The sequence below is a fragment of the Anser cygnoides genome, chromosome 28, assembly GCF_040182565.1.
Source record: "Anser cygnoides isolate HZ-2024a breed goose chromosome 28, Taihu_goose_T2T_genome, whole genome shotgun sequence".
Taxonomy (NCBI): Eukaryota; Metazoa; Chordata; class Aves; order Anseriformes; family Anatidae; genus Anser; species Anser cygnoides.
In genome coordinates, this window is record NC_089900.1 from 2,817,612 (window position 1) to 2,831,414 (window position 13,803).

Below are 13,803 nucleotides of genomic sequence, written 5' to 3' on the forward strand. Positions count from 1 at the left end.
CTTAACTTGGTACTTCCCCTCAGGCCTGGTCCTTCTTTCATTATCATTATTGTTATTCTTATCTTTGGTATCATTTGCATTTATTATGCTCTTAGAGTAATATTTCTTTTTCATCCTACTTCTGCTGAGGAGCGACACTGCTTTGTTTGCTCTTGAGGCTCTGCAAATATGTGTCTAACAGAAGGTCAGAGCTGACTCTTCCATAGCATCTAATAAAATAATAAAACGGGATCTCCACAGTGCACTGTCTGAGGCCTTGGCTCTTTTTTCAAGGTTGTTGCCAAGCTTTCCCGAAGCTTGTGCCACTTTCCATCACCTATCAGACGCTCTCCATCATCTGTCAGTGGTCATGGTCATCCAGAGAGGTCCCAGATGACTGGAGACTTGCTAATGTGAAGCCCATCTACAAGAAGGTTTGTAAGGAGGACCCAGGGAATTACAGGCCTGTCAGCCTCACCTCAGCGCCAGGAAAGGTGATGGAACAGATCATCTTGAATGCAGTCACACAACGTATGTGGGACAACCTGGGGACCAGGCCCAGTCAGCATGGGTTCATGAAAGGGGGGTCCTGCCTGACCAACCTCATCTCCTTCTATGTCTGGGTGACTTGCGTGGTGGATGAGGGAAATCATGTTGATGCAGTCCACCTAGACTTCAGCAAGGCCTTTGACACGGTCTCCCATAGTATCCTCCTGGAGAAGTTGGCAGCCCATGGCTCAGACAGGTACACTCTTTGCTGAGTTAAAATCTGGCTGGATGGCTGGGCCCAGAGAGTAGTGGTGAACGGAGTGAAATCCAGCTGGTGACCGGTCACTAGTGGTGTTCCACAGGGGTTGGGTTTGGGGCCCATCCTCTTTAACATCTTTATTGATAATTTGGATGAGGGAATTGAGTGCACCCTCAGTAAGTCTGCAGATGACAACAAGTTGGGGGGAAGTGTCGATTTGCTGGAGGATAGGAAGGCCCTGTAGAGGGACCTGGACATGTTGGATCGATGGGCAGAGGCCAATGGGATGAGGTTCACCATGGCTAAGTGCCGCGTCCTGCCCTGTGGCCACAACAACCCCATGCAGTGCTACAGGCTTGGGGCAGACTGGCTGGAAAGCTGTGCAGAGGAAAAGGTTGGATGTAGTACTTAGGGACCTGGTTTAGTGGGGGATATGTCCCTCAGAAAATGTCCCTCAGTCCTAAGACCCAGGAAAGCTTCTTCTTTCATCAGGAACCTGGAGAAATTCTCTCAGAATTTCCAAGACTCTTGTGCACACAGGCAAATACACACAGGGCATGGACACAGCCGACCACACACAGACCAGCTCCAACAGGGAACAGCACCTTCACAGCCACCACACCACCAGCAGCACACACAGAGCCATGAGCAACACACCTGGCCCCATCCCATTCCTCACCTCAGCCTGATCTGCTCTGAAGGTCACCAGTGCTCCACGCATCCCCAGCAGCAATTACCCATGGGTGCAGACGCACACATGGCTATGTGGTTCCATGATTGTATGATTCACCCCCAACACACCCAGGAGTGGGCACACTCACACAGCAAATAGCCAGCAACAGAGTTGAATAAGAAGGCAGGACAGTGATCAGGCTCAGGGCCTGAGCAGACCAGCCCTGACCAGCCCCATATCCACATGCAGCTGGCCCCTTGCATCCCTCTCCCCTCTTCTTCCACAGGATTCTTCCTCCTCGAGACACTTTAATCCCTTCCTTTCTTACATGCAGTGCCCTGCTCAATTACCAGTGCTCACCAATCACATTTTCCCCCACTGATCCCTAGTTTGCTATACCTGTATCCGCATTTGGTAATTCAGATACCATTGCCTACATCATCTGGGCCTCTAACAGGCAGGAGAGGTCGACATGTCACAGATTTGCTCTGCGGCAGGAGTGAGGGGTGCCATGAACAGTCCTGAGCAGGGAGTGTTTTATGGTAAATGTGCTCAAGGCAGGACAGAAAATCGTCGTTTTATGGCTGTAGGCCTGAGTATTGCCTCCATTTTTTTAACCATTACAAACATTTCACTTCAATCAGCACACTTCAATCAACTGAAATGACTGAACACTTCTAATACAATGCTTGAATTGTCTCATGACATTTTTTTTTCTTGAATGTTTATTACAGCAAAAGAAAAAAATACCAATCTTCCCCTGTACTTGCATTGCCAGAACTCTGTCTCTTATGCACCGCGCTTCATCTCCCCAGTCTTTCTGGTATTTCCACCTGGCTTTATGAAACAGACCATGTTGGAAGTCACTTTTCCAGCAGACTCTCTGGACATGTGCAGTTTCCATTCTTCTCCAGATTCCCCTCCCCTCACCCTTTGATCATTCAGATACCTCTCACCTACACAGTTGGTTCTCAGAACTTGAGGGATCTCAAGCTTGCCCATATTTCAGTTTTCTATCTCATCATCCCTACAGCCAACTCTGTAATTGCATTTCTATTCATCATTTCCTACCTATGTCAAACATTTATGTATAGTCATCCCTTGTGGAAGTTGCACCTCATTGGAGGCAACTTGGATTTGGCTCACAGTTGGGGACTGTGGGGTTTGCTTCTTTGTTGTAAAATGTTAATAACAACGACATCAAAAACTGTGCCTGTGAGCAGCCAGTTGTCTGAGGAAAGGAGGTGGGACTTGGTGCAAAGAAGCTATAACAACTGTGGACTTAACAGCTATAAGAGCTGTGGACTATAACAGCTATAACAGCTACAACAGCTGTGAACTTAAGTGGAGAAGTTTGGTGTAAGGCAAAGTGATGCAAGTCCCAGGTGCCTGATGAGGGAAATGCTGGGGATGGAGAGGTGAGCAGCAAGGTTGTCCATAGGTTGTCCATACAGCAGCAAGGTTGTCCATACAGTCTAGGACTTCAAGGGACTGCTTTTCCACTTATACAGATCTCCTTAGGAGGCACATTGGATCCATGACAACTAGAGAATAATGCTATCAGTTCTTCTGAAAACTCTAAACTAATGGAAACTAACCTTAAATAAGGAAAATGCTCTTAGTGAAGTGGTCATTGAAAACTTCCTCTTTAAACTGCATTCTTGAAACCTCACTAATTAATTGTACAAGTCTGGAAGACTGAATGAAAATGACTGAATTGTAATGAGCCCCATGGTGCATTTGGTGCTGAGTCCATAAACTTCAGGTAGTGATAAGAGAATGATGTAACTGCAGGAGAAGTTAAAGTCAGATGGAAACTTAGAAGTGTCTAGGAGTATTAATGGGCCCCAGTGAGGTTCATTACTGACAAAGCCTCCCCATGGACTTGTTAGAGCAGACAATGGGAGGCCATGATTGCAGGTAGGCAAAGGCACTGGGCAGGAGACTCTGATGCTGAGTAAAGGCCTTGGTTTGTTTGGTGAAGCACAAAGGCTAAAGCCTTGTCCACAGCCCCTGGGAAGGGAGGCCCTGACCCTCACCCATGGCTCAGGGCTCTTCCTGGGGCAGTGGGATGAGGGGTGTGTGATGCTGCGTGAAGGACAATGCTATGACACCTCCTGGCCTCCCCACTGGGTTGCAAGGAGGCAACAAGGCCCCAATGTCATGAGCACAGTATGTCTCCTCATGAGCCTCAGTAGCAGAGACAACTGCCATCGGCAGGGGGACAAAGCTCTTGGTTCTGCTGGGGCCTTCCAGCCTTGCCAGTGCTCTCGGTCTTCTCCACCACAGGCTGTCCTGCGCTGTCTTATCCCTTCCCACTTTTCCCTGAAAGCTGTAGGCACCCACCTTGCTTCTCCACCTTGCTCTCATCCAGGCATTTCCTTACTTTCACTGATGTCTCCCCACCCTCCATGGCAGTTGCTTGAAACACAATAGCATGGGCTGACCACAGGCTCCTTCTGGGTGACCTCTGACACCACAGCACTACCCTTTCAGTGACATTTCCTCCTCCTCATGCCCAGTCTTAAACTTCCAAGAAGCACATTGCAGCAGCTTTTACTCTCTCCTGCTGTTTCCCACCACCAGAGAAAGCTCCATCATCCACAAACTACTTTTTTAGCAGATGTCCCAAGCCATCAGCCTTGTGGAGCCCTATGGCCTGACGAGACAGGAGAAACCTCACCATGGTCTTCCAAGCCATATACCTGCTGCTGGTCTTTCAGCCTCTCAGGTAGACGTGACCAAGTTTTGTTCCTTTTGCTGTCCCACCATGTGCTCAGGCAGAAGGGATGTTATAACTCACACCAAGGCCTCTTCCTGCATGGGGCCTATCAGGCTCTCAGACAGAGGGCATCTCACAATCAGTGTGCCAAGCAGGTGCCTTCTGCTGCCTTATCAGGGATGCTGGCAGGTGTAAGCCAGAAAGCACAGGTCTCAGCCAGGAGGCTGATTCAAAGATCAGAAATCCAATTTCTTTAAGTGATTTATTCTTTATTGACGGCGCCGGATGCACGGGGGATCTTTCCGCCTATCGTGCATCCCGAAGTGAAAAGCCGTCCCAAATTTATACATCACAGTGATTAATATTTTATTAACGCCTATACATATTCATTATCTAACCCCGCCTACTCTCGCTTCTCATGCTAATCAGTTTTTTGTGTCCTGCGCCTGCGCAGATCCTCTCAGTGGTCTTGGGCAGGGGTCGTCGAGCTGTGGTCGGTGGTCTCAGAGAGGAAGGCCATAAGTCTTCCTCACAGTGTACTTTTCACCCTTGGTCAGGATTCTGCTGAGTTAGCTTTCTTCCTAACCGCAAGGACTGTTTTTTCTTCGAATCTTCTGCTCATTATTTTCTTATCTTGGATTCCAATGTCTTGTTCGAGATATATTGCCCGTATATGTCCTATTTCGAGATACATTGTCCGTACATCTGTTTCCTGCCCTACACCTAATGTTCTGTTCTCCTTTAATAGTTACATTCTTAACCCTTTCTTATCTGGAATCGCCTCAGCTTCCCTAATCAAGGCAAGGGCTGACACATCAGCTGCTTCAGGAAGCAGTCACCTCATAGGCCCTGTCCCCAGCCATGTTACTGCTGCTGGCCTGTCAGCTCCAGAGACTGAATTGACCAGATGCTTCCTACTGGTTGTTAAGTTTCTGAGGTACAACAGACCACATAAGAACACATTCACCCAGCACTCGCCTTGTGGGCCAGGACCTGAGGACACAAAAAGTAAGCTTTTTAAATGAAATTTATCCATCAAATTTTCTAACACTTCTTTAAATATGGAAACAGTCTTCACAGGATCTACTGTGTTTTTAGTAACACACGATATATCTGTACCTCTGCCTCTCTCTCTTTTCTTCTTCCTCTCCCTATTATGTCTTCAGAGAGCTCTCCAATGGAAAGAGTCATTGAATCACAAAATAACTCATGTTGGAAGAGACCCCTGAATGGCATCCTCTTCACCTGTCCTGCTCAAGGCAAACTAAACCAGATGAGGTAGCTAAAGGGCTCCTCTGAGCTTGGCACCATCCAGAAAGGATCTGAAAGTGTGTTCCATCCTGTAATTCAGAGAGTTAATAACGACATTCAGCAGTGTTGGCCCAAGTACTGCTCACTGAGGGATGGTGCTAGGAACTGCCTGACAGGAGAACTTTCCATCACAGACGACAACTGGGCCTGAGTGTCCAGCCAAATTCCCACCCACAGCCTCATCCATTTGTTAAGTCCACATAGCACCAATCAGGCTGTAAGTAGTCTCCAGGAGACAATGTCAACAGCCTTGCTAAAGTGCAGGTAGACAGCGTCCCTTTCTTTTCCCTCACCTATGGGTTCTGCAATCCCATTTTTGTCCTTCAAGTGCCCGGAGGTAGCTGTGGAAAAACTTGCCCCATCACCTTCCCAGGGATGGAGGTGAGGCTGACCAGCCTTAATTCTTCCCACCCTCTTTTTTCCTCTTCTGGAAGGCAGGTCTGATGTCATTCCAAGTCTCCAAAAAGCTTTCTGGTCCCCCTGGCACATTTGCTGACACAGTCCAGGAAGGCAGGGGAGGGTGGTGCAGGAGACAGGCAAGAACACACAAGTCCTACCCTTGTACACCCAAAGGCAGGGCATTGCAGTGGTTGTGGTGTCCCTCTGGCTCCTGCTGCCTCTCCCAGATTCTGCGAGGCACCTCAGCCCTGCAGTGCATGACCCTGCTCTGCACTTCTCTCAGATACCCCATGGCATGAGGAATGGACACAGGGAGAGGGCATTTGTGCTCACTCATGTTCACCTCACATGCACATGCACACAATGTGCACACTGAAGCCTCATCTGTACAGGGCACACATATGGACTTCTGACTTATCCATTAAGTGTCCCATTAAGTGTGGGGGAGTAAACCACCTCTCTGAGCTGCGTTGAGAGCCAAAAAAAGTCACCCAAGAAGTAACCAGGATAATAATCACCCCTTATTCTGTACCGTTTATACCATGACAGGTTCCAGACTTTCCAATATGTCTTCATTAATCAACACCCTGCAATTTGAACACGGATATCATTCCCTTAGTCTATGGGCCACCTCCCAGAAATGTCCATATTAATCAAATGTTCAGTGAATCCATTTAGTTCATGAATTGGTTTCTATCTGTTGTTGTGGCCTCACAGGACAGGAGAAGGCAGTTTGGCCCACACTGGCCAAAGGGATATCCCGTACCACATGATGTGATGCTAAGCAAGAATACTGGGGAAATCGGCCAGGGGTGTCTGGGCATTGGTCAGCAGGAGGTGAGCAATAGCATTCTGCATCACTTTGTTTTTCCCCCCCCCCTTTGTTAAAAAACACTTGTTTGTTACACCAACAAGTACCTGCACTTTTACCGTTTTCAGTCCTCTGCCCTATTGTGCTGGGGCAGGGGATTTGAGCCAATAGCTGTGTGGTGCTTATCTGCCTGCTGGGTTAAACCACAGCACAGACCAGGCTGCAGAATCTGACCCTGCAATGAACTCCTCCCCTCACCCCTGCTCCAGCCTGGGCTCATCCACTGGCCACAGTCCCTTAGAGCTGTAACTGTTCCAACACATCCTTATCCACAGTCCCTTCAAAGCTCTACCTACTGTGCGTGGACTTACCAACAGCCATAGACGGTTGCAGGTGTGCCTTCAGAGGTGTGGACTTATCCATGTGCCACACTCTCTTCAGAGGTGTACCTGCTCTAGTGTGGCCTTTTCCATTCCAGAAGGATTATGTCGAGTTCAGGGCGGCAATGTAGAGACTCAATCCAATGACAATTCAAGCAAATGTGGGGCTGGGACATACTGGCTGATAGAGTTCCAATAGGGTGAGGTTTTGGAAGAAGCCTGATGTGTCGTGGGGAAACCACAGGTATTGGTAAATCCTCAGGAAAACACAGGTTTGTGTTTGAAGCCAAAGCTAGTAAGGATGGAGAGAAATTAGGAGAGCTTTGGCAATCATGGGGTCAGAGTGAGGTGGGAATGTGAGTGCGTGGTAAAAGTGTGCAGGGATGCAAGCACAGATACAGGAAAATGTAGGACAGGATGTGGAGGGGCATGGGAGAGGGCCATTGTGGAGCAACCTATTCCAGTGCTCTGTCACCCTTACAGTAAAGAAATGTTTTCTCATATTCAGCTGGAACTTCCTGTGTGTCAGTTTGTGCCTCTTGCCTCTTGTCGTGTTGCTGGGCACCGCTGAAAAGAGTCCGGCCCCATCCTCTGGACACCCTTCCCTCAGATAATTGTACACATTGGTTAAGATTCCCTCTCAGTCTTCTCTTTCCCAGGCTAAAGAGTTCCCTCAGCCTGTCCTTGTACGACAGGTGCTCCAATTCCTCTAATCGTCTTCATAGACCTCCTCTGGACTTCCATGTCCCTCTTGTACTGGGGAGCCCAGAAATGGACACACTATTCCAGGCGTGGCCTCATGAGGACTGAGTAATAATTGGTGCCCGTAACAGTGCGTGGAGAATGATCTCATGTTCTTATCTCAACCCTCGGGCTCTTTCGTCGCATTTTCTCCCCCTTTTCCTTGTATGTGGGGATATGAAAGAGCGGTTGTGGTGGAGTTCAGATGCATAGCAGGATAAAACCACCCCAGTAGGGACATGGAAAGGGTTCAGCACCAGGACTGTGGCCATCCAGGGATGGCATCTGAGCATCCAGGACATGCTCTGCCAGCCTGGTGGCACAGGAGGGAAGGAACAGAGGTTCCCCTGAAGGAGAGAAGTAGAAGGGGAAGGCTTGTTTCCCAACTCAGGCATTGCTGGCACATTCCTGAGAGGCCTGTGGGAGCTGCAGGCCACACCAGTCTCTGGGACACCAGAGGTCTTTCCTCCCAGATCCAGATCCCAAAGAGGCACCAGCTCCCAGGGAAACCTGGCCCTGGATTGTCCCCATCACGAGGAGGCTGAGCCATGCCCAGAGAAGCTCTAGGGTTCAGGGCAGCCCTAGCATCAAGACCCAGGAATCCTGACTGCCACATTGTCTCGAGTCCAGAGGGACCCTCAGGCACGGCTCTTGCATCAGCCACCAGCCATGTTCAGCTTCGCCCCAAAGCCCAGGACCTGCAGCTTTGGACAGCTGACAGCTCCTGTTCCAGCCCTTGGGAAGGGGATCCTGACACCCTCACCATTGGAGGAGAGCTGCAGGAGCACTGGGAACATGGAAGTCAGTTCGGAGGTGATGGTCACCCTCCAGCAGCCGTCCATCTCGCTTGCTGCTGGCCCTCAGCTCAGGGATGGCTCCTCAGCCACAACTCCTCTGTGAGGTGCCCCTGCTCCTCCGCCCGTCAGCGAGGGTCGCCCAGTGCAACCTTGCTGCCTGCTGCCCCCACTCCTGGCCACAGAAGGACAGCGGTGGGGAGCACCCAAGGAGCGCCCAGCAGGGACCAGGCCTTGCAGGGAAGTGCCGGCACTGCCGCTGCTCCAGTGATGATATCCTGGTGATGCAGTGCATCCATCCCCCTGTGACATCAGCACGTGTCATTTGAAGGCCTATGGGGTCAGCAGCAAGGAGATGGTGCAGCTCGGGAGAGAGACGAGAGATTTCCCTTCTTGTCCTGAGAAACTGTCACCTCTCTTCTGCCCAGTTCTTTTCAGGATCAGGAACAGATGAGGGAAATCTCCAAATGGTGGCAAAGGCCATGGAATATAGGAAGTGGAGTGCTGGAGGAGTCACCACTGTGTTCCTGCACCAATATGCCTCTTGTTTGGAGCCATTCCAGGAAGGTGGGGTTTTCACCTTCTCCTTGGCCTGGGCTTTTTTCAAAAGATGGGAGCGAAGACACCTGGGATGCAGCAGCCCCTCACTGTGCCTGAACTCCTCTTCTGCATGAATCTGGGCTCTCTCTTACAGCCTGACCAAGTCTCTCATTTCAGGAGACCTGTGGCATGCTGAAGGCAGGACTACCGTCCCTGACTGTGCTGCACAGAGATACACGTGGTCCTGTGTCAGCTGGACTATGCTGCAAGCGAACCCTGCTGGATCATGTGGAGCTGATCATGGTGGCCCGGCCATTAGCTGCCATGTCTGCAACTAGAGCCCCAGAAGAGGAGAGGCGCATCTCTGCGGACATGCTCCCCTTTCCTCTTGCATGACAGAGGGGATGCCAGTGACTGCCCAGCAGTGCCCATCCCTGGGGGCTGTGCACAGCTGGGTGAGGCTCTCGGGGGGGGTTTCTCTGCCTCTTTGTCTTCCTCAGAGTGAGCACCGTGATATTTCCCCACATTTCTCCACCCATTCATGCTGCTCCTGCTATTGTGTTTAGGCTCTCTAGGGATGGGGGTTTCAGGTGCAGTTCCAAAAATGACCCTGAACATCCTGCCACAGATGTGTCGGCACAGCAATGAGGTGTTCCATCGCCCATCTGACTTGTGGGGCCACAGGCAATGCAGTGCAAGGGGGTGGGTAACACGCCAACTGTCCCTGCACAAGACCTAGAGTGCCTTTCTCCTGGGATCATAATGAACCAGCACCTCCTGGTCACAACCAAGAATTCTTCAGTGTAAACCCTACTGTCCCACGGACTATAAGGATGCAGTTTGCAAAGTACCAGTGATTTTATCCCCACCCAGCACCTCTTGTACCCAGGCAGAGTCCTGTGTCAGGGCATAAAAGGCAGGCAGACCTTGCTGGTCTTAGGTGAAGCCATGTGGACGTGTCCATGACATAACAAACTAATTCTCAGAGAAGATGTGATTGTTACACTTAATTGGTTTTCTGCAAGGAGAAATGAGCCTGCTGTCAAGAAGTGTGCGTGCCCAGGGGAGGGAGGGAACCCCAGGGATTCCTTGAGGCTGTTTCCCAGCAGGTTCCCCTGCAGCCCCAGGGCCATGGGCAGGGAGCCTGGTGGGGGGGCAGAGCAAGGGAGGCCTTGGGCTGGGCCTGTGCTGCTGAGCTGGGCCGGGCTCCTGGGCCCAAGGGGAGCTCCTGGCAAGCGGGCAGCGCTGCAGAGAGCCAGCTCTGCCCAGGAGCAGCTCCTCTGCCCAGGAGCAGCAGGGCTGGGGGCACTGCCTGCAGCTGGCACAGGGAGGGGAAAGAAGGGAGAGATGTTTAAGGCTGTGTGGAGGGTTAGAAAGCTGAGAGTACACTGGAGAAGCAATGCTTGCAACCCTTAACATGGCAAGTCTAAGTGAACTGCAATGCACTAGAGTATCCTGGAGGAGTCCTACACCTGGATTTTCCCAGAGCAGATCAGGCCGTAGACACTGTGTGTTTTTTTCTTGTAAAGAAGCACAAGCTCCAGAGCAGGGGTTTCTAAGCTGCAGGGTCAGTGTCCAGGCCCCAAGGGCTCCCTTGTCATGGGCCGGCTGCAGGCTGTGAAGCCGGGGGTGCAGGCAGGGGTGCCCAGGGCTGTGGTGCAGAGCAGGGTCCCTGCTGTGCCCCAGGGGCTGTGTGCCGGGGCAGGGCCTCTGCCGCCTGCCAGGCTCAGCACTCAGCCTGCGCGGGGAGCTGCCCAGGGCGCTGCGGGGAGAAGCTGCGGGTGGAAGGAGTCCCCCCGGGCAGGGCAGGGTCCTGCTGCTGGTGGGAGGCTGCTGCCTGGGGCAGCCTGCTCACAGTTTTACAGCACAACCAGGATGTATCCAAGGGGACTTTGCAACAGGCGGGGTAAGGTAGGGGATTTTAGCTTCTGTCACAGCTTTCCTGAGCCTCCTGAGCTTTCAATCTTCTCTACTTGCTTCAGTGGTAATAGAAATATATGCTTTTAATTCCAAGAAGAGGCTGAGGCTCCATGATGGCTGAGAGGTTACAAGGATCTTTCCCTTCCCCTCAGCCCATAGAAAGCTCCACCACTACATGTGGAGCTTACATGCAGTGTCCCCTGTGTGACCTGGTCTCTAGGACATGCCTCCAGCGAGCTGCCCCTGGGCAGAGCCCTGCTGCCAGGAGGTGTCTGCAGGGCAGAGCTGAGCACCCAGCGGGTGGGATGGGGGCTGTGACCTGCAGGCAGGAGGCGTGGGGACAGAGACCCAGCTGCAGGCAGCAGAGCCTGCAAAGTATTCTGGCACCTCCTCATCCACCATCAAGCCCACAGGATTCAGGACATGACTCATAACCTCTCATCAGGAGGACCTGCAGTAGAGCGGACTCTCCCGAGTTCTGGTTGGTCCCTCCCTGGCCTTGCCTCGCCTGGCAGAAGCCCTGTGCTATTTCCCTCTGTTCCTGTACCTACTGTTGCTGTTCTTGTTCTGGGGCTCCCTGCAGATCTGGCTTTCAGCTGCAGCTCAGGCTCTGACCCTCTGGGTCCCACCACGCAGACCTGTCCTTAGGGGAAAGGTGCCCAAACCCCCTTCTAAACTCTGAGGCTTGGGACAATGCAGTCTATGGGGAAGGAAAACACTGAATCATTTTCCCGGATATTCCTGAGACCACAGTCATTGAGCAGCTCGATGTGGGCAACTGGACTGAGCCCTAGAGGAGTCTGGCTGAGACCAGGGTAGATGGGCAGACTGGCTATCCTCACTACGCTAAGGACATTCACAAAATCTCACCTGGAATGTACGAAAAATGCCAGGGTTTTCTACCATCAAAAAAAAACTCTTCCGAGTGTCACACATGCAGTTGGAACAAATTAAACCACAAATGCCATTTGGCAGTCTATAGTGTTGAGAGTGGTAATGCTGGGAAGTCCACATACGTCAGAGGTAGATTTAATCAGAGATCACTCCTGATTTCTTTATGCTTAGACCTGTAGGACAGGCGTGACTCCTCCAAAGTGCACAGCAGGGTCCCCTGCTCCCAGCAGCACCTTCCTCCAGCACCATCCAAAGCTCAAGCAACAGAGCAGCAGAACGGTCTCGGAAAGGGGAAAGTCACTGTGGGGGGTTTCACTGAGAAGTGGAGTAGGTTTTTCTCAGAGACGTCTCTCCTAATTATCACTGTCTTTTCTTTCTTGGGTAGTCCCCTTTGTCCAGGAGGATCAGATGTCCAACAGCAGCTCCATCAGCGAGTTCCACCTGCTGGCATTTGCAGACACGCGGGAGCTGCGGCTCCTGCACTTCGCGCTCTTCCTGGGCATCTACCTGGCTGCCCTCCTGGGCAACGGCCTCATCCTCACCGCCGTAGCCTGCGACCACCGCCTCCACAGCCCCATGTACTTCTTCCTCCTCAACCTCGCCCTCCTTGACCTGGGCTGCATCTCCACCACTCTCCCCAAAGCCATGGCCAATTCCCTCTGGGACACCAGGGCCATTTCCTATGCGGGATGTGTTGCACAAGTCTTTTTCTTTCCCTCTCTGATGTCAGCAGATTTGTTTCTTCTCACCATCATGGCCTACGACCGCTACGTTGCCATCTGCAAGCCCCTGCACTACGGGAGCCTCCTGGGCAGCAGAGCTTGTGCCCAGATGGCAGCAGCTGCCTGGGGCAGTGGGGTTCTCTATGCTCTGCTGCACACGGCCAATACATTTTCCCTGCCCCTCTGCCAAGGCAATACTGTGGACCAGTTCTTCTGTGAAATCTCCCAGATCCTCAAGCTCTCCTGCTCAGATTCCTACCTCAGGGAAGTTGGGCTTCTCACATTCAGTGGTTTCCTGGTTTTGGGGTGTTTTGTATTCATCGTGCTGTCCTATGTACAGATCTTCAGGGCTGTGCTGAGGATGCCCTCTGAGCAGGGCCGGCACAAAGCCTTTTCCATGTGCCTCCCTCACCTGGTCGTGGTCTCCCTGCTGGTTAGCACTGGTGTATCTGCCTACCTGAAGCCTCCCACTATCTCCTCTCCATCCCTGGACATGATAATGGCTGTTCTATATGCAGTGATGCCCCCAGCAGTGAACCCCCTCATCTACAGCATCAGAAACCAGGAGCTCAAGAATGCCATTAGGAAAGTGATGTCATGGATGTTTATCAGGATTTGCTCAGGAAATTGATTGGACCTTTCAGCAGCTATAGACTGCTTCTTGTCTTCTTCTACACTTGAATTGTGGTTTATGTCATGACAGGCTAAGCCTGGTTGTACTTCTAGATGAATTTGGTTTTCTTTTTCATTTTCCCCTTGTGATAATGTTTTCCACAAAGAAATGCCATTCTTCATGACCTTGTACTTAAATACCAACATATCTTTTGTGACCCTGAGGCTCTGCATAAACAAGGAGCCAGCCTCTCTGTGTATTTAAACAAAATAAATGAACCTACAGCAAATTCTTTGTCTGGACCCCACTCTCAGCAGAGCAGGACATAATGGGACCAGCAAACCCCTTTCTGGCTGCAGCAGCTCAGGTCAGGCTGCCCTGGCCCTGGGGCAGCAGGAACTGCCTGAGGACCCCAGGGATGTCACAGAAGGGCTGCGGGCCTCTGAGGATGTGCTGCAGAGGAGTGCAGGGGACACAGCATGGTACACTGACCTCTGTACGCTTGTTCCATGGATGTTCCCATCTGTGGGGCTGAGCCCTCTGTGCCCTAGGAGCT

General features: G+C 51.5%; 1 protein-coding gene across 1 annotated transcript; it reads left to right on the forward strand.

The window, feature by feature from the left end:
• The first annotated feature begins 12,320 nt into the window (after positions 1 to 12,320).
• LOC136787034 (olfactory receptor 14C36-like) lies at positions 12,321 to 13,556 on the forward strand. The gene has a single exon (XM_066984141.1). It carries the CDS (start codon positions 12,321 to 12,323, stop codon positions 13,263 to 13,265), a length of 945 nt encoding a protein of 314 aa, XP_066840242.1. The 3' UTR covers positions 13,266 to 13,556.
• The last annotated feature ends 247 nt before the right edge of the window (positions 13,557 to 13,803 follow it).